This window comes from Miniopterus schreibersii (genome assembly GCF_964146895.1).
Source record: "Miniopterus schreibersii genome assembly, chromosome: 11".
Classification (NCBI taxonomy): domain Eukaryota; kingdom Metazoa; phylum Chordata; class Mammalia; order Chiroptera; family Miniopteridae; genus Miniopterus; species Miniopterus schreibersii.
Window position 1 is genome coordinate 55,317,446 of NC_138111.1, and position 24,436 is coordinate 55,341,881.

Here is a 24,436-nt window from a genome sequence, read left to right on the forward strand (position 1 = left end):
CTGGTTTGGTAGTGATAAACTTTAGCCTTTTTTTGTCTGGGAAGCTCTTTGTTTCACCATCTATTTTGAATGATAGCCTTGCTGGATAGAGTAGTCTTGGTTTCAGATCCTTGTTTTGCATTACCTTGAATACTTCATGCCATTCCCTTCTGGCCTGTAGAGTTTCTGATGAGAAGTCAGCTGACAGCCTTATGAGGGCTCCTCTGTAGGTAATAGTTTTCTTTAGCTGCCCTTAATTTTCTCTTTGTCTTGAATTCCTCACATTTTAATTATGATGTGTCTGGCCTCTTTGGATTCTTCTTGCTTGGGACTCTCTGTGCCTCCTGAATTTGTGTGACTTTTTCCTTGACCAGGTTAGGGAAGCTTTCTGCCATTATTTCTCCTAAAAAGTTCTATAACCCTTGCTTACTTTCGACTTCCTCTGGCACTCCTATGATATGAATATTGTTACGTTTCATGTTATTCCACAGCTCCCTTAGACTGTCCTCCTGTTTTTTAATTTTTTTTTTTAGATCTCTTATTGAGTGATTTTTTTCTACCCTGTTTTCTAATTCACTGCTCAGATCCTCAGCTTCCTCTAATCTGCTATTTATTCCTTCCAATGTATTCTTTATTTCTGCTATGTCATTCTTCATTTCCTTCACAGTTTCATATCTTTTTTGGTGCTGTGGAGTATCCTTACAATCAGTATTCTGAACTCTATGTCTGATAGACTATCTCCGTTTCACTTAGCTCTTTTTCTGGAGACTTCTCTTGTTCTTTCATTTGGGGTTTGTTTTTTGGTCTTCCCATTTTGGATGCCTATTTGGGTTTGTTTCTATATATTAGGTAGGCCTGCTAGGACTCTCAGTCTTTTTGGAAGGTCTCTGGTGCAGGCCAATGCCAGACGCTGTCTGTGACTGCCCTTGAGAACCCTGCTTGGAGCTATCAACATCCCTCAGCTTGGGGCTGGCTACATCTGGATAGGACCAAGATGCACACCAAAGTCTGCTTTTCCAAGGCCTGGGACCAGAAGCAGATCAGGCAAAGACTCAAAGCACCCTGAGGTCTGCCTCTGCCAGCAGGCTGATTAATCTGATTCTCTTAATGAGCCTCCGGCTGTAGAAACTCCACTGGGTAGGGTGAGAGGTTTTCCAGCAGGGCGGGGCAATTGCTCCCCCCTCAGGCAAAAGCTGCCTCTGCAGTATGGGGGAATGACTCGGCACAGGAAGACAGAGGGGTGCCCTCTGAGCTCTAACTCCAGAGCCCACAACCTGAGATTCTTCTCTCACAGCTCCAGCCTACTCTGCTCTCCCTCTGCAGGATCCCAAGGTGAGTGGCTGCACATGAAATGTGCATTGGCCCTTTCAGAGGGTGCCTGCATTTCCAGCCCTCTCCTTGGAAGACAGAAACCCCGCTGCTTTTCACAGCCAGATGTTATGTGGGCACGTTTCTCAGTTCTGGTGCTCTTGGCTGGGAAGCCCTGCCTGGGGTTTAGGCCCCAGAGTCCTCAGTGGGAACCCCCACAGCTGAGATCTCCCTCTGGACCTTCAGCTGCTGCCTGTGGGAGTCCAGCCAGCCCCCTTGCACCTCTGCACTTCCTACCAGTCTCTATGTGGTCTCCACTTTATGTCCTTGGTTAGGAGGGTGCTTTCCAGCTTGTCTTCAGTTGCAGTTGATTATTCAGGATGGTTTTTCTATATTTTAGCTGTAATTCCAGTTTGATCCCAAGAGAGTGTCAGTGTAGCTTCCGCTCAGTCCGCCACCATCTATAATCTCACTGCTGAATTCTTGAGAAAGGGGAGGCTGTGTCATCTGGCAGGGATCCTGCCACTCAGTTTAGGAGTCGCCAAGTGAACCATATGGTAATTTAGTGGGTGTGCTGTACGCAGTGTCATAGGTATAAAATCTGGTTACCAGGCAACAATTTCAGAAGAGATATCTCTTACCTTTTGTAAACAGTCAATGATGTGTGTGTGTGTGTGTGTGTGCCCTCTTTATGTGGAATTCCTAAAGTGATTTTCTAGTCTTCAAGGGAGATGCCTGGTTTAGGAGCTGGTTTTATTTCAGATTCCTCATGGAATCATTTTATTCTCCTTGGAGTTCCCCTAGGGTAAGTGATCGGCAGTGTCTATCCATGGCCTGTAGCCACCAGGGACAGTGGACTCCTCCTGACACTCAGGAAGGGGCTTAGCTGCAGCTTTCTGTGTCTGCGCTGAGTCAGGGGTACCCACCCTGGGACCTGCTCTCTGCTCCCCTCCATGCACTCCAGGAGAGGCACCAGGCCAAGTCTCCCTGGACTCACCCACGTGATTGGCAGCCCCATTCTGCCTCTCGTTTTCATCCACCTGGCACTTCTTCTTAGCAATCTTGTGGAGAATTGAAGCCTTTTCTCTGAACCTCCCTGAAGCAAGAGAAAGTGGTGGGAAGGAAACAGGATCAGGAGGAAAATAAAGAGAGGCCTGTGGCAAATGGAGAAGCAGTGGCAAAGCAGGCTGGCAGCGTCCTTAGCTATCCTGCAAGAAAGCAGCGGCCACTCCTTTCTGTCCAATCCGACTGCCCTGAGCCCTGCCGGAAGGGTTCTTTCTTACCTTGTGGGTTCTTCAGCTCACTTCTCTATTTGAGAGTCTCAAGCTGCCAGATCACAGACGAAAGGTCTGACTTGGATCTCTTCCCTCCCTCCCAATTGCTTACAAAAATAAAGGAAAGCACCAGTCATCACCAAAACTCCCCCCGCAGCTGAGATCCAAAACAAGTCCAAAGACACAGAGCGGCACTGGAGGCATAGCCACCTTTCTGGGATTAAACGCTCATCCCAAAACTGGCTTTCAACAATGGAAAGCCGTACACAGGGATCCTTTGATTTGACTCTGGTTTTCAAATATGTGTCATAATGACCATTGCAGTATCTAAACACATCTGGAGCATGCATCAAAGTTTTCCAAAGTAGACGAGTCAGCTGCAATTAAAACACCAGGGAGGCAACTGATTCCATTTGGGGGGATTTGGGGCAAAGAATGACCAACTGGGCACAGCCAGTAATGTCTGTTTATGATGAGATGCTTAGAGGAAGATGCTGGAAAACATAGCAGTCTCAAAGTAATAATTTTAAACAGTTGTACCACAAGCATAATGCTTCATTTCTTTTCCAATATTGACATAATTAATGGGTAAGCGCATGCAACAAGCAGTGAGAAAAGCATGCAGAAGTGTAGAGCTTAGTGAACCATAAGACATTTTTCTTTCTTCATTAATCGCCCCCCTAAACATTCAAGGTACAAAGGAGCCTTATTTTAAACTGACTGATTAGTGCCTGATTCGGATATGACATGTCCCTGATAACACCACAACCCCTCCGATTTCCCCATCAGGGATCTGTTTGCGGTTGGGTTCTCTAGCAGCGTATTAACAGGGGGTCTCATTCTATTTTTCCATTAGACCAAAACCCAACCAAACCCAAAATGTTTCTCTTGGAGAGTCTCTCCTAGGATGGGGCATGGCATGTTGGCAATCCCCCCCCCCACCATAGGGTGTGGTCATAGTGGTGACTTGTGTGACTGGTTGGGAGTGACAGAAGCTGTAAAGAAGACTGAAATCAGTCGCTTCCAATGGTGAAAGGGACACAGGACAGTGCCTTTTCTGCTCACAAGCTTCACTAGTCACAATCCTAGAGGCCTTGCTTCCATGATGTAAATGCCTCAGTCTCCGTAATGAGTGTGCTCCAGAGGGTGCCCTCTCGCAGGAAGTAGGAAGGACAACATTACATGGAGAAGAGAAGGTCCATGTGTGGCTTGGGCTTCATGAGAGAGGAGAAAGGAGGCTGAGGTGATGGGCATGATGCCCATCCTTGAGGGATGTTGAAGGTCAACATTAGGCTCACCTGCTGAAAAGTATTCTGAATTTAGCTGTTTCAATTTAATCTCCAAGGGAAATGCCAAGAAGAAAAAGGGAAACAAAAGAAAGTCTGGGGACTAGGAAAAGGAGGAGCAGAAAGGGAACAAGAAAGGAAAGAGAAAGGAAAGGAAAATAAAGAATTCAAAGAAGGGGGAGGCCAGCTGGCGGCTGTGACTGTGTGGAGGTTGCCCAGGAAGCATGGATGCAGGAACCTTTGCTGACTGAAGCCTAAGGGGGGACTTCTTATAGAGGAAAACTCCAAGAAGTCCTCAAATCATCTACTGAAAAGCCCAGAAGAGAAAAAAGGAAGTTTTAAAACTTTACAGGAGATGAAGCTTCTACTAATAAAACCATTCTGTGGTCTCAGGGTCATTCTTTGAACTTGGAACATTCAGCAGCATTATGAAATAAAAATGATCAATAATTGCTATTTTAAAATTATATATAACAACAACAATAAAGCCAAAAAGCATTCAAAAGAGGAAACAAGCCTGTGGAAATAAAACCTGAAATAACCCGATCCAAGTAATGCCCCAAAGTCATGAATCAGGGCAGAGAGAATATTTTATAGAAACCAGCCACTTGCATATTGCTCATGGTTGCAAGAACCTTTTCAGAGTTTAGGCTTATATTAGAGAGAAATGGTGATAAAAGAGACCTGAAAGCATGGAAGGGGCCGGCCACTTCCTCTGCTAGGAAATGTCACCCCCAAATTCCCTAAAGGAGGGCTGGGAGAGTAGGGTAGGAAATGGTTGTAGAACTGGGATTTCGTAGGTTCTCAAACATCAGGTCATTGAGGGTTTCTAGTATTCCCACTATTCCCACTGCCCTCCATGCTACTGAAAGGTGGAGGGGGACCAGCCTGACTTGTCTCTCGGGTTTAACCCCAGGGGTGCACCTGAGGCAAGCTGCAGAGGCTGCCTGGGGGGCCAACTTCACCCCCTTCTTCAGCTGCTTTCATTCAACCATTGTCCCAGTTAGCCTGGCCCACCCTCTCTGCTTTCTGAGTGCTGATGGTGGCTGCTTCACAGCCCAACAGCACTCTCCCCTAAAGAGCAGCTTCTAGAAAAGCAGCAGTTGAAGGCCCACCTTCAGAATCTAGCACACAGGTGTGCTCCCTGGGGAGGGGGGACAGAGCCTGACAAAGCAAGGCTCATTCCGGGCCAACAGACACCCCTGGGATGGCCACAGGGCACCTTCTGAGAGAAGCTGTGAGGAAGAGGCTAATGGACTAGAGCGAGCCTGAGGTCCCCGGAAGGAGCCATCACCGAACCTGTGATTGTCAAAGGGACCCCTGGGTAAGAAGGCACAGAGGCACCTTCAGGACCTGTTCAGAATTGACGCCACAAGCTGGGGAGATCACCAAGCAGGGTGTGTGTTGGGGACAGCACATTATTGTGATTGAACGGATAGGACTTAGAGGCAAGTTGGTCTGAGTTTAAGCCCGGCCTCTCTTTCTTGCCCCGCTGGGTGAGTTTTGGTAAGTTCCTGAATATTTCTAAGCTTCAGCTTTCCCGTTAAATTGGATTCTGATGGCATTGGCTCATGAGTCAAATGCACAGTTTAAGTGAGAAGATGTGTGTAAGGAGCTTATCACAATGCCTGGCATTGGAAGAAACCTGTAAATAAGAGGAAAAAGGGAAAACAAACTAACATAGCTCCGGGGCAAGGGTGACATGGCCTCGAGTCGCTCTAGGAGAACCGCTGACATCTTCCTCTTGCTCGGCCCACACCTGCAGGATTGCGGAATGAACCGCATCCGGCTCTGACAGCTGAATCAGCCCGGGGGCCTTGCTGAATTGGGGTTCAGTTGTCAGTGAGTCCTCCAAAGTCAGTTCCAAAACCGATTAGGAAAAGGACCACTTTCTATCTTCCCGAAATTGAGAAGGTCAAGTTGACAGAGCTGGCCTTCTGTGTTTTAAACACTGATACCTTTGCAAGCTTAAAAAGAAATGATGTGATCAGCTTTTCCCATCCCCCGTGAGGGCAGAGTACAGGCAAGAAACAACTTCAGGCGCACAATGGATTTGGGTCGGCTCAAAAAACTTCCTGATTTTTAACGTCCAGAGTTTTAACTCCTCTGTGTCTCAGGCTCTGAATTTTAAAATGGGGATCATAACAATACCCATCTCATACAGTTGTTGGAAGGCTCGAGGCGTTAATACACATCAGGGGTTTAGACAGCTGCTGACACAGTAAATGCTCAGGAATAATGTCAGAAAGGGTTATTATTGTGGAAGTGAATGACAGGTCATTCTTCCCATAAATTATTGAAAGTAAAAAGATTGACATTCAAAACTGAACTGAAGCTTAGCAGCCTCAGGTGCAGGAGAGCTAGGTGGTAAAGGGATTGCTTCGAAAAACTATTTTAGGCACAGATTCCAAGTTGGCATCAAGGTTGATGCCAACACAGAGGGAGAGAGGAGAGATCTAAGGAACAGCTGTAGCTTTGTGCCCGGGCATAAAGAATCAAGACATTTCTGAGTACTTTTCAAAGTGAGTGAAGGAGTGATTGTTAAAAAACATGTTTTAAGGCAACCTTAAAAATATAGTTTGTTTCAGTGTAAACCCTTAAAGTGTTGTATTTTTATCGAGCAACAGATATTTGTATACTTAAAATCTCAAAATAGCAAATTCTGTTTAAATCGTGAGGCACCTACGTCAAAGCCTAGTGGGCAATTTTAATACAGTCTACTTTGGTCTGCAGTTTGCAAAAGTACCAGCTGAGTGTCCCCAGGGGAGCTGTGCTGAAGGGGTGGCAGGAAAGTGCAGAAGCAGAGGATCCAAGCATAAGGAATTTTGAAAAACGAATTTTGAAAAACCACCAGGAATCAAAGCCTTTGACTCAATCACTCTGACGGGAAACAGAAGCCCCAAGCTGCGTTGCAAAATAAACTTTGGAGGGTCTGTTCACTCAAAGGGAATGCATTTTGCTTCTGTTCTGCTGTTAATTAATTAAATGGGCTCCTGGAAATTCCTTTACATCTTTCCCACCAAGCCGGGAATAGGCAATGTTACAAAGGAAGCCTCTGGGCTGGCGATCAGATTAGCTCCTGGCTGGCACAGAACAATCTGAGCATCAGCGACACAGAGGAGATGGGACAAAGGGATCTATAGATGCAAAGGGGGCGCCCACACTCGCCTCGGTGAGCAGGCCTCAGTTTTGGAGAAGAAAAGAAAAAAATGAAACAGAAGGGGAAACTTGAAAATAGCGTATTTGAATCTATTTTTGTGTTTTCAGCTCTGCCTTTCCTGTCTGTCTGTAGTTTGAGGCTTGGCAGGTAGCTTAAAAAGCAAAAGTGCACCTGAACTTTCCTTATGTCTGTGTCTGGCTTTTTTTTTCTGGAAGCACAGACTCTAGTCAGGCAGACCTTCCATCATCAACCTGAGAAGCCATGCAACAGTTGCCATGAGCAAACTGACCTCGGGGTCATCCTGGGCTCCTTCTCTCACACCCCATATGCAATCAATCAGCAAGTCTGTTGCTTCTACTTTAAAAATATTTCTGAAGCTGACCCCCCCAACCTGCAACCACCACCACAACCCCCCAGCACCAGGTCTGACAGGAATAATTCTTCTAGTCTCCTAACTCGGCTCCCCTTCTACCTTTACCTCCATCCTCAGGCTGATCTCATCCTGGCATCCTTAGTAATCAGTCAATCAGATCACGCCACTCGTCTCTGCGCAAAGTCCTGCAGGTGCTCCCCAGGTCAAAGTGAAAGCTAAAATGTTCACACCGATCTGTAAGATTCTACCCAGTGAGGCTCACCTAGACTACCTGCCTCATCTCCTTCCCCTCGCCTAGCTCGCCTGTTCCAGCCATGCTATTTCTGGAAAACACTGTGTACTATCCTATCTCAGGGCCATGGCATTTCCTGGTCCCTCTACCTGGAATGTTCTTCCTCCAGAGATCCACTGGGCTCACTCTCTCAACTCCCATAAAGGATTTGTTCAAATGCCACCCTTACATTGAGGCTTCTCTGAGCAGCCTATCTGACTGCGCAGCCACTCTCTCAGCATTTCCTGTCCCTAGTTTGTTTCCTCTAAAGCACTTATCATCATCGAATACACTATATTGTTATTACTCTTGATTATTTGTTGCTTTCCATCAGTATTCAAGCTCGAGGAGAGTAGGGATTTCCATCAGTTTTGTTTATTGTCGGATCCCCAGTACCCAGCAGGGCTCAACAAATCCTTGTGTTTGTGGTTTCCAGGCAAGTAGATGAGGTTATAACTCTTTAACATGCTTCTTGTTGGCTAATGACCCAAAGTAAATCCTTTCAGGTCTACCCAAGCCCGTGGGCCCAGTGGGGCTGAGAGTCCACATGACCTCAAGTACTTTCTGGGGGTAAATAGGAGAAAGTGGGGTGGAATAGATATTCATATTCCAGAGATGGAAGACAGAGGGGCACATCAGTCACCCCCCATCTGCATGTCACAGGGCCTGCAAGGTGAGGGCTGAAAGGAGACTTAGTGTTAGAAGAGGAGGTGCCGTGAACACAGCAGAGGGCAGAGCAGAGGAAGCTGGGCTTGGGCTCCTTTATTAAGATGCTCCTCGTTGTTAAGGCCTAACTAGAAACCCAACCTGAAGGTTTCTCTACCGATTCCCACACCCCTCCTTCCCAAGCGGAAATCCATTGTTCTCATGGCACTTTGTAACCGTCAGCCCTTATTTCAGTTTGCTGTCCACATGTCTGATTTCCCCACCAGAGGGCAGGCTTCTCTGGGGAAGGGACCTTCTTTCTGCCATCTTTCATTCCCTCAAGAAGTGTCTTAGAATAATGCTCGGCACATTGTATGCACTCACTGAATTGCAGTGAGGCTCCCCTGGGAAGTCTGAGCTTTCCTTTCAAGTCAGTACAAATGACAAACATTCTTCCACTCTGTACATATTAACCAAGCCTGTGCTATGTACCAGGCAGTGTTTGGTGAATAAGATAGATCCAGGGGGTGCCCTTGTAGAGTTTACAGCGTAGAGCTTACGCCAGACAAGAAACAAAGACTTAAGATTCATGCTCTGATGGTGGGGGCCTCTCAGGAGGGTATGGGAACTCAGAGAACAGTGAAAGTTCCACAAATCAAGGCACTACCTTACAACATGAATAAACTCCTTTTCAATTCTATAAACTGTCCTCATAGGGCAGCAGATTCACCCAATGGAATCTGGTCTGATTTTTATTCTTAAAAGCTAAACGTTAAAAATAATAACTTCATCTTAAACAAAAAACTCCAAGAACATAGAGTTCATTTATTCTTAAATCTGTTTTTGAAGTACAACCTCTAAGTTATTTTTTCTAATTTTTGTGAAGCATCATGTAATGCCATTTATTGTAAGACTACAATGATATTAATGAGAATTAAACTAGTGCCGTAATGAAGTATTTTGTAAACTGTCTTTAGTAAATGTTCTATGAATGTACCACATAACAAAAATGATTAACACAATTTAATTGTAGTTATATTTATAGACATAATCAAATGGCTGGTTCCTGTAATTAATGAGAATATATACATAATTGTATCTCAAGTGGTGGCCAAACACATCATATAATGAAATGAAGCAGCCACATTTCCTTATTAAGAATTTAAAAAATAATTTTCCTTAGTAACCTTTGGAGTCATGTGTAAAGAACAGATTGGTCGACACGACTGGTTCGTGTGATTGGTGAATTGGTTCTGTGATCTCTCCCAGCAGGGTAACTTTATCATTGGAAATATCGGAGTGTTTTCATAAATATTTTGGAAGATTTCCAATGTTTTTCCAAAGGTGACATCTTTAAGATCAACATTTTGTCCTTTCTCTCAATTTCTGGCCTAATCCATCATCTTCGATCTTCAAACCTTCCCTTTCCCCTCAGCACAGAATCACGGTCAAGTGTCTCTCAACCTTCTCTTGACCGCAGCTGTCCTGCCGGTGCTGCCCTCTCGCTGTCCCCTCACAGTCCCGCCTCCGGAAGAAAGCTAGGTCTATGCTGGCGCCTCCGGGTCCCACGGTTCCTTTTGTCACTAGTCTCTGCATCTGGCCTTTGTCGGCACAACTCCACCGAACCTCCCCTCAGCCACTTTCTGCCTCCATGTGACTGGATGTCTCAGCGGCGCCCGCTGTTCCTCACCCCTGTGCGAAATCCTCTTTGGTTTCCAAGGACTCCTGCGACCTCGCCTGCGCCGTCACCATTCCTCAGGGCCCCCTTCTTGCCTCCCTTCCTCGTTTCTCACATTCTCTCAAGGACCCAACCCGCAGGCCGGCGATTCCCAGACTCAGGCCTGGCCCAGGTCCCCTTATCCGACGGACTTCTGAACGTCTGCACTGGGAGGGCCCTCCGGCAGCGAAACCCAAGGTGCCTCCCACCTCCCCCGGCCTCTTCCTTCCTGGGCATCGGCTCTTCTGCTTGGATTTTCTTTTGGTGATTTCCACCAAGTGTTGTCCCGCCATCTGTCACCCTCACCCAACTCACTGCCAAGGCCCTTCTGCCTCTACCTTTGAACACTTTAGATCCAACCTTTCCGGCCTGGATGCGGGTTACAGCTTCTAGGTCGGTCTCCCAGTTTCCAACTGCATTGCTGGCACCCCCCGACTTATACTTCATAGGGCTTGGAATGCCCCCCCCCCCCCCCGTCTGATTTTCTCATCTTACTCCGTTTTAAGACTCTGCTCCAGGCACCGTGGGAGCGCCCCGCACGCTTCTGTTCCAGGCCCTGAGCCCGGCCTGTGCGGCAGCTACCAGGGCCTCGGAGGCGCTGGGCTGCCCCCCCCAGCTGGCCTGTGGGCCCCGCGTGGGCAGCGATGCTGTTTTCCATCCACCCATCTCCCCAGTGCTTACTCCTTAGGCTGGTCCTCAGTGTTTATGAACACGACAGCATTAACACAAATGACAAAGAAGGAAGTGTGTGTGTGTGTGTGTGTGTGTGTGTGTGAGGCGCCTGGAGTGCTTGCTGTGTGACAATCTATTAAGAGTTTACTTTCCCTTTGGGGGGGCAGAGGAAGAAGGAAGGGCCAGAAACACGCTGCGGGAAACTCGACAGACTCCCTTCCTGGTTAATGCTGTGAGTCAGTTTCCCAAGTCGAATAGTGTTTACAGTTAACTTTCGTCTTTTTTGAGACGAAAACATAGATAATTTTTAAAAATAGATAATGGTTTTTAAAAAACAGATCATTTAAATCAAGATCAGGCAAAACTGGAGTTTTACAAACCTAAAGCCTCACAGCAGGTGTCAGGTGACAGCACACCCCGCTTCAGCAAAAGGGCCAGTTTACTGACCTTATCTGAGGCTGACCCTGCTTGAGGGCTAATGTCCTTTATCATTTTAGGTCACCTGCTTTGTTATTTTAGGAACTTAATTTTCTGAACAATTCTATCTCATATACACAGACACAAATGGCTCACACACAGACATTCTCAAAGGGGTTTGTTTGATCTCAGCTTAGGAGCTCTGAGCCAGGCAGGGGCTCCAGATAAAAGGTTTAAATGGACGTCTTCCTCTTGTCCCCATCCCTGGCACCCTGTGGATATCTATGAGGGAAATGAATAAAGAATCACTTTACTAAGGCAGGACTCAGATCTCAAGATTTGCCAACATCAAGCCCCATTACCACCTACTGCAATGATTGGAAAGGTCTCTTCTGAGTCAGTTTGTCAAAGCCCATTTCTTGGCTATGTCTTTCTGCAAATGAGATGCCATATTAATCTATTCATCTGGGCAGGGGTTTGATTTGTTCCCAGCACCTGGCAAATAGTAGGTGCTCAATAAATATTGTTGAATGGTGACTCTGGCTTATAGATAAAAAAAACGAAGCTTAAAGAAACAGCTTTCTTATGATGAGTCTATATGTTAGCCATTGGTTATCAGGACGCAAAGTGAAAGGTTTTAGGATAGGCTAACATGTATTCAGTTGCAGCCACTAGTTCACGTACCTATGGCATCTCCTGCTACCTGGATTTCACGTGTCTGCGAACTGGCAGTTAATCTAACGTTCTATTTTCTATATTTTTGAATCCTCAGCTTTACATTGCAAACTGATGACTGTATATCTCACTTGAAACGTGGGTTTGCAACAGAAGTGTGAACACATGCTGAGAGCTCTTAACTAAGTGACTGGAGGCTCAGTGGCCCATGACTAAAATGAGATGATTCAGTTCAGTTCAGATTTAATCAGAAGAGAAACTTACCAAGCTTAACTGAACATGCCAGCCTCCTGGTAAAACAGATCCCCACTTTTTAAAAGAGAAAGTTTCATGGGGGTGGGAAATTATGTTATAAATATATAATAAAAGTATTCAAGTGTGACTGATGAAGGCAACATTTTCAGCTCTAGGGATGTCAGAAATAGACAAAAAGAAACATCCACAATTTGCTTTCTGCTGCCACTTAACACCTTCTACATATGTAACGTGGCCAAATCTGCCTTTTCTCACCAGGTCCAATCTTTCTGCTTTTACTGCTGACAGTTCAGATCATGAAAATAAGATGCAATGAGTTTGAAAAGCCGGATGTATTCTAGTCAGATGACTTCCTTGGTCCTGGTTTTCAGGAAGACCGTGGATTTATCCACACAGCTGGTTTGGTCTTTCTGACAGGTTTGATGCTGGTTACTAGCCGGTTAGTCTGGTTACATATATTCACTAGGCTGCTGTCTTCCTAAGACCCAGCCCCAGGGAGATACTTTTAAGAATACATCTCTAAAAAAGTAATGTGGTTAGTAACTGGTGAGTTAAATACATATGTTTTTTGGATAAGGCCCAGCCTTACAAAGAGCATCTGTTCCCAAGAGCCCAGAAAAATCCTCTGGTATGGGAAGCTGGACTGAATGAGTTAAACCATAAACCTGGGATGAATGAAGCACAACATGGTATTGGAAATGGTGTCTGTGCACAACAGGGCTCCGCTCTGGTAATTGGAAGGCAGCAAGTCAGCTTGCAGTGCACTGCTCAGATTTTCTGCAGGGACCAGTCTGGAGGTAGGAAGCGCTCGTGCTGCGGTGGAAATTGAATATTCTGTGAAGGAGGAGTAGCCTTGTCATCTAATTTAGAGGGGACAAAGACTTCGATCCTGACTGCACCCAGGCTGTAAATCAGCTTTGGTAAAAATTCCGGGTTTCTAAAACAAGTAAATTAGAAGGTAGTTACATTATAAAGGCTTATTTGCTTTGTAATAAAGTCAGTTTGAAACTCTTTTCAAAGGCCTTATTTAAATTTGTTTGAGGCTCTCTCCTTCCCTGTGAGTGGAAGTATAAATTGGTACAATTCCTTTGGAGGGCAATCCGGCAATGTCTTTCAAAATGTGAAATGTGTATATCTGTTGATCTGGTATGTCTATTTTTAGGAATTATATATATATATATATATATAATCTCAGTAGTTTACTATGTGGGCAAAGAAGATGCTCATGCAACATTGTTGTATTAACTAGATAAATAAACAAAAATGGAAATATCCTAAATGTTCATCAACAGGAGACTGACTGAGCCTACCATGGCAGAGCAACGCAGCGGAATACTGTGCAGCTGCTAAAAGGAACGAGAAAATTCTAAAAGTGCTGATATGGAAACATCTCCAAGACATATTAATAAACAAAAGCTAGGTATAGAAAGAACACTGTATAGAAAAAAATGAGTGTGTTAAAAAACTGATAAAAGCAGTTAACTCTAAGGAATGAATGGAATCTGGGGTAAAAGGGAAACTCACTTTTATGGTCTTTTCTTATGTATTTTTTCCTTTTACCTACCTCTGTATGCATGTAATATTTTATAATAGAAATGAATAGTTAAAATTAATTTGTGATTTAAAACTTCCACTGTGCTAAAAGTTTGAATTTGTAACTGAAAGGAATATAGCTTTTTTTTTTTTTTTAATCCTTACCCGAGGATCTATTTTCCATTGCTTTTCAGAGAGTGGGAGAGAAATCGAGAGAGAGACAGAGTGAGAGAAACATCGATGTGAGAGAGACACATCGATTGGTTGCCTCCCACATGCACCCCGACTGGGCAGGGGATCAAGCCTGCAACCAAGGTACATGCCCTCGGCCGGAATCGAACCAAGCACCCTTCAGTCCTTGGGCCGATGCTCTAATTGCTGAGCCAAACTAGCTAGGGTTGTGTTTTGTTTTTTTAAGTTCTATTTCACAGGAACTATCTAATGAACTAGTTGCTATATAGAATCTTATTAATAAAGAGTTTGTTTGTGAACTGAATCAAATAATACACAAGCCTTTTATTTCAGAAGCTGTGGCCCAGGAACCTACCTACTTTGGTGGTAACTTTGGTGGCAGCTTAATTAAAATGCAAGATCAAGTTTTCAGAAGGTTTAATCTTAAAAGTCCTTGGCTTCTCCAGATAAGGGAGGCTCACTCACTCCCCTCTGGGTCAGGCCATTGTGTCTTTGGCCATATTTGTAGGAAAGGTCATCCTATGCTGGGCCGAACTTTCTCTTCCTGAATTGAGGAAGGCTGATTTCCTTCCACAGGCTTCTTCACCTCCAGCTGGACTTATGGGAGCCCCCAAGAGCTCCTCTCTCCAGAAAGACAGACCCTGCTTTATCACTGCAAACTGTGTGGGCCAATCCCAAGTAAGAACTTCTAACACACTGTTAGACTGTTCTCATTCCACGATGCATCTCTGTCTACTTCAGCAGGGCCTCTGGGTCACCATCCATCACCTTCCAGAGCTTCATTTCCGTGTGGCTCTGAAAATCCGCCTCTCACCTCTGCCACCAGCAAATCTCTCTCTACTGTCCTTAACCTCTTCTCTGAGTATTCCCTTTGCCTTTTTGTTCTAACTGAAACTTGGCTGTTTCCTGTAGGCCCCTTGTCTCTGGTGGCCTTGAAAGTGACAGCTCCCTGTCTCTCCAAATGGCCCACATTCTATCCTTTCTTCCGAACCACATCTAGGCCATTTCCCCCCCTCCTCTGAAGCACAAGCCAATCACCTCTACGACCTCTGCTCCACGTACTTCCTCGCCACCCTTCTGTGTTCCTGAAGATATCAGAACCCAGTTCACTATTTTTCTTTCCACCATTATCCCTGTCACCATCCTTGATAATTTTACACGAGTGGGTCCTGCAATGCTCGGCTCCTCACCGTCCTAACCTGCTCACGTCCAGCTGCCCTTTCCTCGAGCTAACCTTATCCACCCAGTGCAGCCAGGCCCCAGGCCTCCTCATTAGCAGTAACTGCACCACCCCCGAGCTCCTGATTTGAAGCACCTCACTTCCTGCCCATCACTTTTTATCTACTACAACAATTCTTCGATCTCATCGGTCAATCCCTTGATGCTATCACCTTTTCACTGCCTTCCTTTGGAAGAGTTCTTCTCTTGGCTTCAGGGATGCCATTTTCTCCTGGATCTCACCTCAGTCTCCTTTGCTGGGACTCTCCCTTCTTCTCAGCCTCTAAGTTCTGGGGTACCCAGGGTCAATCCTTGGACTCCTCTTCCCTACTCATTAGCTAAGTATTCTTATCCAGTTCTGTAGCTTTAAAGAACACCTATATTGTGTGACTCTCAAATTTATATCCACAGCCGTGACCTCTCTCCTAAGCCCCAGGTTCACTATCCACTGCTTTTCCCCACATCTCCATTTGGGTATCCCATAGGTATCTCAACCTTAACACAAGCTCTCAACATCCCTCACATAGCTTGCTCTGTTCTCAGTCTTCCCCATCAACATATAGTTACACAAAAGTAATATTTCTCTTTTGTGGAGACATTGCATGTTGCCTATATAATACCTATTCCCTTTTCATTTCCTAATGACATAACAACTAAATTATTGGGGATAATAAATCATCCAATTTAACAAACTGTATTTTTAAGCTTCCTCGAAACTAGGTGTAGCCATGTAACTGAGTTTTGGGCAGTTTTACTAGGAGGATCGAAAAGGAAGTCTCCTTAAAAAGGACACAGAACAACTGGGGAAAATCACATTGGCTCTTCCTCCTTCCAGGAATACAACTGGAGCTCTAGCAGCAGCTGTCATGGACCATGAGGTGCCCTTGATGTTGAAAGTCAAATATAAGGATGGTGGAGCAGAAGGATGGAAGGAGCCTGGGTCCTGGGTTATTGTGGAGTCTCCACATCTGCCATATAAAGCCTGCTTCTGGACCTCTTTTACTTGAGAGAGAAATAAACTTCCATTTGACTTAAGTCACTTTTAATCTGTATTTTCTGCTATATACAGCTGAACCTATCCTACCTGATAGATCAGTGTGTTTAACAGAGTCATCCATTCAAGCAAGGATTAAAATATAATGGGAAGGCCACAGGTAACACCAAGGACCTGTTTTAGGACCGCATTTTCAGAGAATACATCTTGGGCAATGAAAAACACTGTTAAATGATATTTCAAAACGCAATTTCTCTTTGAAAAAGTACTGGACTATTTCACTGCAATTAAGGATATTAAATGAATGGCTAGACTAGGTGACCTGAAGGTGCTTTTGTTTCTTAGAGATAATGGGGGTTTTCAAAGCTCAGCCACATGCTTAATTTAGGACCCCATGATTCATTCATGTAAAACTATTAGTTCCTCAGCTTGCTAAAATGTTGGTTTCCATGAACCAGTAGTGATAATTTCATTAAGGAAAAGATCATTATAATCTTTGCCCTTGATATTACAACTTTTTTCTTATACAAGTGAACAAAAATTGGCTTTTTAAATAGTGGAGGAATTTTTTTTTGGGATGGCTTCTGTTAAGTGGCAAAAAGTTTAGGATAATGTATTGCAAGCAGCTTTCCCCATACATCACTTCTTTGTAAGATATTGGTCGGGATTTCTGTCTACCTACCTACCTATACGTTTCTATGACTATTTATCTCTGAGGAGCAAACATTAGTAGTTCTTTATAATGTCATTGGTGAAAAGGTCTCTTCTCCTTTTAAGTCATCTTGTTCTATCACATAAGCTTGTTGTCTTTTGAACTAGCTTTTTATATTTTCATCTAGAGTGCTTTTAGTAAGGAAACCAAGTTTGGTGTATTGAGAACTGTCTAGAGTGACAATGGTATGAAATTTGTGTTATTTCACATGGGTTATTAACTTTAGAAATAAACTATGGGTTATTAACTTTAGGCGAAATTGGAGGCTGCTCTTCCAAGAACAGGCAGTTTTACCTCATGAGGAGACAGAGGGATGGCTGCTCATGTAGGGGGGTCTGAGGTCACCAAAAGACTACTTTAGAGTAATTCGTTTGCATCTTTGGAAACATCTTGTTGCAGAAGAAAATATAGTCCTTGGGAGGAGTAAAGCTCACTAACCAAGGAAGTCTAGTAAAATGTCTCATATGGAGCATGTGACTATTAAGTGAACACATTAGTATCAGGTGGCCGGTGAGACAGTTGTCATCTTGGGAAGCAGGACTGAGACAGTGGAGATGTTTTCCACTGGGATCCCCCAGCACCTCGGGCCTGCCCATCCCACTGTTCACCTCTCTGCCTGTGTCCCCCACCAGAGTGTGAGTTATTTACGAGAAGGGCTGCCTTTAATCTCCACAGGCCCTGCACCTAGTCTAGTGCCTGGGACATACTGAGGGTTGTGGGACACAGTCAGCACTAACTGTGCCTTAGGGAATGGATGAAGGAGACGATACAATTCTGGTTGGCTTTGGGTGGGAGAGGAGGTTGGGTGTGGCCCATCCAGCTGCTCCAGTTTAGGTTCTAGGAAGGGAGGGAAAATGCCCTAACGGCAAGAACAAATTTTGCAAAAATGTCATGATTCTGTTCAGTGCCCAAGAGTGAGTATATTGTTTTATTAAAATAAACTTTTTATGGTAAAGTGTTCAGGTAGGGGTTTACTTCTTATCCAATCGCTCCTTATTGTTCATTCTATGATGCCTTTATTCTTGGTTTGTGGTTCAAACCTTTCCTTAATGTGGTCTCCATCGAACCTTTCTTCCCACTCCCTGGACTGCAGCCAGTCTGAACTGTCCTCACACTGCCTTGCTCAGCTAACCCAGGGGAGCTGGAGGGCAGGGCTGGGGTAAACCACAGCCCTGAGTTCAGGTCCCACATCACAACTTACTACCTCTGAGTCCCAGAGCAAGTTACTTTGCTTCTCTGAGTCTTAGTTTCCTCATCTTAATAAAATATTTCTTTGAGCTTTGGTTTTTTTCATCTTCAAATAAAATCTACCTGGTGGGATCATTATAAGGATTAAATGACTTAAATATATAAAGCCCACAGCACTGCTCCTGGCAGGTGGGAGGCACCCAGCAAAGGAAAGGTGCCCCATCCTTTCATCCCTCTGACAGCATGGTAGGGCAGAGCTTTCCACTCCTCCTTCCCCAACTCAACTCCTATTTACTGATCTTCTGGGGCCCAGTTCAAAGATCACTTTCTCCACAAATTCTCCCCTAGTTGAAAAGAATCTTTCCTCCTCTTGTAGTGTCATCTTCTGAATACTTATGGTACTTACCCCTTTCTTCCTGGTGCCTCAGTGATTGCTGGGTTTTATCTCTCCACCTGTCTGCAAGTCCCATGGGGGCCCCCACTTGCCAGCCAACCTTTTAATCCTGTGTTTCCCCAAAGCACCTAGCAGAGTAACTTGCACACAGGAGGTGCTAAAATAACAAACTGAGTAAGTGCAGAACAATTTTCTATACTCAGGACATCATCACTCAATTTCTCTTAGGATGGGGCATATATAATCCATCTTTCCATTTTATCCACTTTAGGGGAAACAAACAGGCCTCTTTGCAAGTAGCTGACTTCACCCAACATCCAGAAAATTCCCTGAAAATAGTTACAGATAATGAATAGTCCATGGTCAATTACAATGAGGCTCTGCTCCATGGCTAGTCACATTCCTAAGACTGTGAAAAGAAATGCTGAAACAGAGGGGGATATTTCCTGAAGGCTGGCTAGTTCACTACTGCCCCCAACATCTTCGTCTTCATTATACATCCTTAAATTGTACAATGTGGAAGTGGGAATAAATCCCAGTGATTATTCTTTTCAATGGGAGGGGAAAGGCTCTTGAAAGTTTGAAGAAGCCCTGAATGGCGGGTGCCAGGTCTGAGGTTGCTGAGCTAGTTCTAGTCTTTTAGATGGAATCCCAGAATCAGGTCTAAGCCAGGCCTGGCTTGTCATGGAGGCAGCTGCCAAAGGGCGTGGTTTGCAGTGTCTGGATGGAGACCTCCGGTTCCAAAGCAGCCTTCCATGAGTACCTGAGGGGGACTGCTGTGTGCTCAGAAGACTCATCTTTCAGAGGTTCCTATTCCAGGTAAAAGTTAGCACCGTAATCAGCATTTCCAACAGCTCCACAACAGGCTCCATGGAAGAAGGGGTTCTCTAGCCAGGAAGTCTGGGGAACACTGCAAACTCCATCCCCTCTACCATTTACTCTGTGCTGCATGCAGTGTAGAGTACCAAGAAGGCTCCACGTCACCTGGTAAAGAAACCTACTTAACAACTGAGAAGCTCTCCCGCTTACTTAACTGTGAACTCAATCTTGCTTTCTTTCCTGGGTTGTTCTGAAATTCCTATTTACATCATTTGAAACTATCATTTCATAGAACACACTTTTAAAATGCTGCCTTAGTTACTATTAGCTATCACCATGATGGGATAAATGTTCAGCTAAGAATAGGACGCAAAGGGATGTGCAGGAAGGAAAGGCAAGGGAGGGTTAAGAAATGTTTAAGGTGACCAATGCGGCCCTGACAGTGTCTCAGTCATGCCAGGGCCAGGGCCAGGGCCAAGGCAGCCAATGCTACCACTGCAGACGTTATTTTGACTTTGTTTTCCTGCCTAGAAAGCCCAGCTATTATCAAGTGGAATCATCAAATTGGAAGTAGCATTTTGGCATCTTCTTGTGACCTGGTGTAGGGAGGAAGAGGAAGGGGGGCGTTTAGACAGCAACCCTTGCTCAAATGGATGTGGAAAGAGGAAAGAAACTGGGTGAGGGAGACATGGGGCAACTGAGGCAACAGGGAGGCGGACGCTGCCTTGGCCACGGGAACCTAATGGTGGGAGGCAAAGGACAGGATGGAGTAAAGAGGGTAAAGGGCCATGACAGGTCCGGTAGATGTTAACAACCAACCTGCCACCTGAGCCATGAAACTGGGGCTGGGGGCTAGGGAGATGCCGGAGGAGCGAGTAGGCGAGTTCCAAGCTTTGGCTTCTCAAACCAATCACCACTAAAAATCAAAGTGGTCTCAAGACACAGCATGGAAAGAACAGCTGGGACAGGGGCCTTCCTTCAAGGTATGGGTTGGGTGGCTTTTCCTATCCTCTTAGTGGTAGGACACTTATTCCCATAGGTAATTTCTGCCCTTGGGGCTCTCATTGCCCCAAGGGTCTGCATTTCCCTAAGTTGTTGGGAGGACGCTGAGGTATAATGGAGCCCAGTCTGAGCTCCTAACCCTAGAGCCTGCTGCTTTAGGAAACATCACAGTGGTTATTTGAAAGCACAGGGATAGCAGCAGAGAAGGACCTGGGTGTAGTGCAGAAGCCAGAGTGAGGAGGGCTGTGAGGGGGCTTGCCCTTGCTGTCAGATGTTCTGCTTCTTGCATGCAAAGCAACTGGGAAATCTCTGGCAAGCTAAGGCCACTTAGACATACCAGAGGCCGAAAACAAGAGATGCAACACATTTGGGAGTATCTCTCACGTTGAAGGAAAAAAATAGCTGATCCCCTTCTAGGGTTCCTTTTGCTATCTTGTCAATATCAGTGTAAAACTCACGTAAAAACCCCAAATGTTTTTTATAACTTACACGTATTATTTATTATTCAAAAGGTAGAGGTATGTGTGGAGTGAGGCGGGGGAGAGGGCAAAGGACAGCTCCCTTTACAAGAATGCAAGATTTTGAAACTGCTGTCCCATGGAGAACTTATTCCAGAACAGGGATCGACTGGGGTGAGGTTGTGCTCTGGGACAGTGCCTGGAATTCATTAGTAAATACATTTAAAAATAAATCTCTGTCAGACTTCATTTACCCAGGGGAAATGGTTACGATGAAATGCCTGAGCTCACAGAGGGCGAATCTCAATATATACAATTCTACTGGCTGGAATGGTGACCCTGGCCTCTCGGAGCACTGCCCTTGGCTGAGTCAACAGGAACTGTGGGAGCTGAGGACATGAGCCGGCAGCCCTCTGAACCAGAATCAGGTCTCCAGTTGGTTTGGGGTCTAGGAATTACTCTAGATCACTCATTCCTTTGCATAAGTCAGAATATCACCAGGACATATACCCCTCTCCGAAATGAAGGGCACACTGTGAGAAGAGTGTTGGTTGGATGTGTTCCTCTATGTTGTCGTGAGCATGTGGAGGAACCAATGCTGACACAGTGGGTGTGTGCTTGTGTTTACATTGCTGACACCATTTCTCGGAGTGTGTAACACAGTCATGATGGTTTGGATCGTCTGAGTGGAATGGCAGGATTACCCATGGTATTGCACATCTCCAACTGCAAATAAACACGATGGCAAAAACTAGACAAAAATGCAGAAAGAATAACTCACACAGTGTCACGAAGTCATGCAAAGAGGGAAAAAATGACTTAAAAAAATGGGCAAGCAACAGACACCATAAATGAAAGAAAGCCAATGCATACAATTCTAAAATCATTCTTACCTTCTTCAGTCATTGTGTCATAATATTTTAGTTTTCCATATGATCCAAGTTCTACAACATCACAGTAAAAGACACAAAGATAAGGAACGAGCTGTAATGCAAGAACTTTGTTTTTACACATTCTTAATTCATCAGAGTCAGAGTTACGCTGTCAAATTCCTCAGTTGTAACTATGTAGAGATGTGCAAAGGTGGGCCACGTGGCAGACAGTCTTCAGGGCCCATGTTCAGAAATCACTTAAAACGTATCATTCCCCTGCGGGTAGGATGTGCCCTGCATCACGGAGTAGGACACAGGGATTAACATCTGATGAAACAGAGTGCTTGGCAAAGATAACGTCACACCAGGTCTAGCCTCGCCCTGTAATTTTTTTAAAGGTGACACTGCAAGGGAAACGGCTGAATGCGGGTAAGGCCCAAGGTTCCCGCCAGGGAACAGCAGTCCCAGAAGTTCGTTTCACGGTTCTCCTGTAACAGAACAGCGTCCTAGAGGTTAAGGAAGGCTACCTGGGAAAGCCCAAAATGAATACCTGGGTTCTGAACTTCCCTTTAAATTCTCATCTAGCATTTCAAACAGAAAGCACTGAATACCATGGGTACAGATGTCAGGAGGAGCTGTGAAAAGCGCAGAGTGCTCTGGGAGGCAGAGGGAAGCGCGCTTCCAGGGACGGCCACCTGGCTCAGACAGGTGACAAAGCTGCCACAGCTCCCAGATCAAGGCATCGCCTGCTGCTTGTAGACGGCAGGCGGCAGGAGGTGACCAGCAGCCTCTCCTGCGTGGGGATCGCCCAAGGGCTCGCTGTAATGGAAGCCACGGCAGAAAGGGAGCCCTTCTGAGTCAGCTGGTGGGAGTGGCAGCTTGGTTCGGGGGTAGGGCGAGAGGAGGTGGGGATGCACCATTTCTATTTTTGTTTTATTTCACTTCAGTTCTAAAACAGAAACTTTATCAGAAAATTCCAGATTTTTAAAGCAACATTGTAAGCAGGTTAAAAAATATTTTTTTTCTTGTAACAACACTCTCCCAATAAACTTCAAGAAATTAATTAGACTCGAGATATCCCTGTGATTCTGCAGAAAACTTCCATGGCTCATTAACTTGGGCAGCCATGAAAAACCCACATATGAATCAACTAATAATTGATGGGTTTTGTGTTCGACATGAAAGCTCTAGCTTAAAACACAATAACATTCTTCTATTTCATATTTATGTTAACATTCTCTGTATATTCTTTTTCCATGTGCCTAAAATTTTACCTAAAGCTATTTTAACACACCAATCCAAAATTATGCTTTGGGGAGAAAAGTCATCTCCTCTTTAAGTTTCTGTGAAAAGCAGCCTATTCTGGATTTTGTAAGATGCATGACACAGGACGCAAATGCTTCTGTAAAAAATTGAATTTTGCCCTGGCCAGTGTGGCTCGGTTGGTTGAGTGCTGTCCCATGCACAGACAGGTCACCAGTTCGATTCCCGGCCAGGGCACATGCCTGGGTTGCGGGCTCGTGATCCCTGGAAGGTGGCATGCAGGAGGCAGCTGATCGATGTTTCTCTCTCTCTCTTTCCCTCTCTCTAAAAATCAATAAAAACATATTTTTTTTTAAAAATTGACTTTTGTGTAAATAACAAGAAAGTTTTTTTAAAATGACTCTGGGGACTGCCTTCAGTGAAATATATAGTTTTTTCTGGTACTTTAAGAACAGCAGTCTATGACATACATGACATTGCACAAAAGTTTGGAATTCTTAAATGATCTAAATACCTTCATAAATATTAAACATGGGCTCATGGTGGCTTTACACATATTACGTGTGTGTGTGTGTGTGTAGTCTTGCAGTAAGTGGATGAATTATATCAGCCAACTAACTTTTTTGTAACCTCTACTCCTTCCCTGAGGAAAAGCAGTAGAATAAGCAGCTGGCATAATGTACTATTTGCTCAGGAAAGAGAACGTGGGCGGCTCTGTGTTTTCAAAGTGGGTGTAAAGCATATTCTACGGCGCAGATGCAGTTGCGTTTTTACGAGTCTTTTTCGATGCAGCCTCTCTGTACGCACACACCTGTTTTCCCGTGTTAACCCCAGACTGGCAAACATCTGCTCGTGGCAGGAGTGATTATTCTTTACCCTGTCTCTGTGGAACCACATGTAAAGAAATACAATGGTATTCTTTAATTATTTCACGTTTACGTCGTCGAAAGTGGAACTGCCTGTGTCTGGCAGGGCTCGCACATTCTCACTGCTGTGACAATGTCCAGGTGGTTTCTGAGTTGCTTCTCTGGATGGCGAATGGGACAGAGGGACAAGAACTGAACAGAACACACCAAAAATGGGCTAAAAATGGTGGAAGAGAAGGAAGAAGAGTAGTGAAAAGCTGAATAACAGCAGGCGACATGGCAACGCGACGCACAGTGAGGAAGGAGGGCAGGGGACAGCACCTGCCCAAGCGAAGGGACCTGTGTTGTTGCTTGAAGAGAAGGCAGAGGAGAGTGTGACGCGAGCCAGCCTGCTGGCGACAGCAGCGGGACGGCGAGACGGTGCAGTCCACGCTCAGAGCTTCCGAGGGGACAGGCCAGCATCCCCAAGAGCCTGGGTGCTCCTCCCTGAGCCAGGGCTGCAGGGGTTGCAGGAAGAGGGCTGTGACACGCGGCTAGGACGCATACCACACCCACACGCAAGTCAGGACACATGGTGCGCCTGTGTCCAGAGCCCCGGCTGCCTCGGGGCAGGGGTCTTGGCCACTGTGGCCCCCAGCAGCACCCCCCCCATGCCGGATAACCGAGGCGCCGTGAGCATCGCTGGATTAAGAGCCAACCTGGTCCTGATCCAAGCTGAGTTTCTTTGGAAGAGGAGGGACAGAGTGAGGGAGCTCAAGACAGTGCCGTTCAATAGCATCTAGTAACGTCTATTCTATCGACCAAGAGGCAGCCAGCATCAGAAGAGGGACGAGTCACCAGGGACGAGTCACCAGGGACTTCCGTCGCTAAGAAGCCCACCCAGCCTAAGCAAA

The 24,436-nt window shown here is 45.4% G+C and overlaps 1 protein-coding gene across 1 annotated transcript in view; it reads right to left on the reverse strand.

The window, feature by feature from the left end:
* Positions 1–24,436, reverse strand: part of SLC24A2 (solute carrier family 24 member 2) — a 204,841-nt gene that overhangs the window by 43,272 nt on the left and 137,133 nt on the right. The window contains exons 4-5 of the mRNA XM_081150641.1: positions 21,436–21,486; positions 2,285–2,383 (exon numbers count right to left, since the gene is read on the reverse strand). Of these exons, the coding sequence (XP_081006767.1) occupies positions 2,285–2,383; positions 21,436–21,486 (150 nt within the window). The remainder of the gene's footprint in view (positions 1–2,284; positions 2,384–21,435; positions 21,487–24,436) is intronic.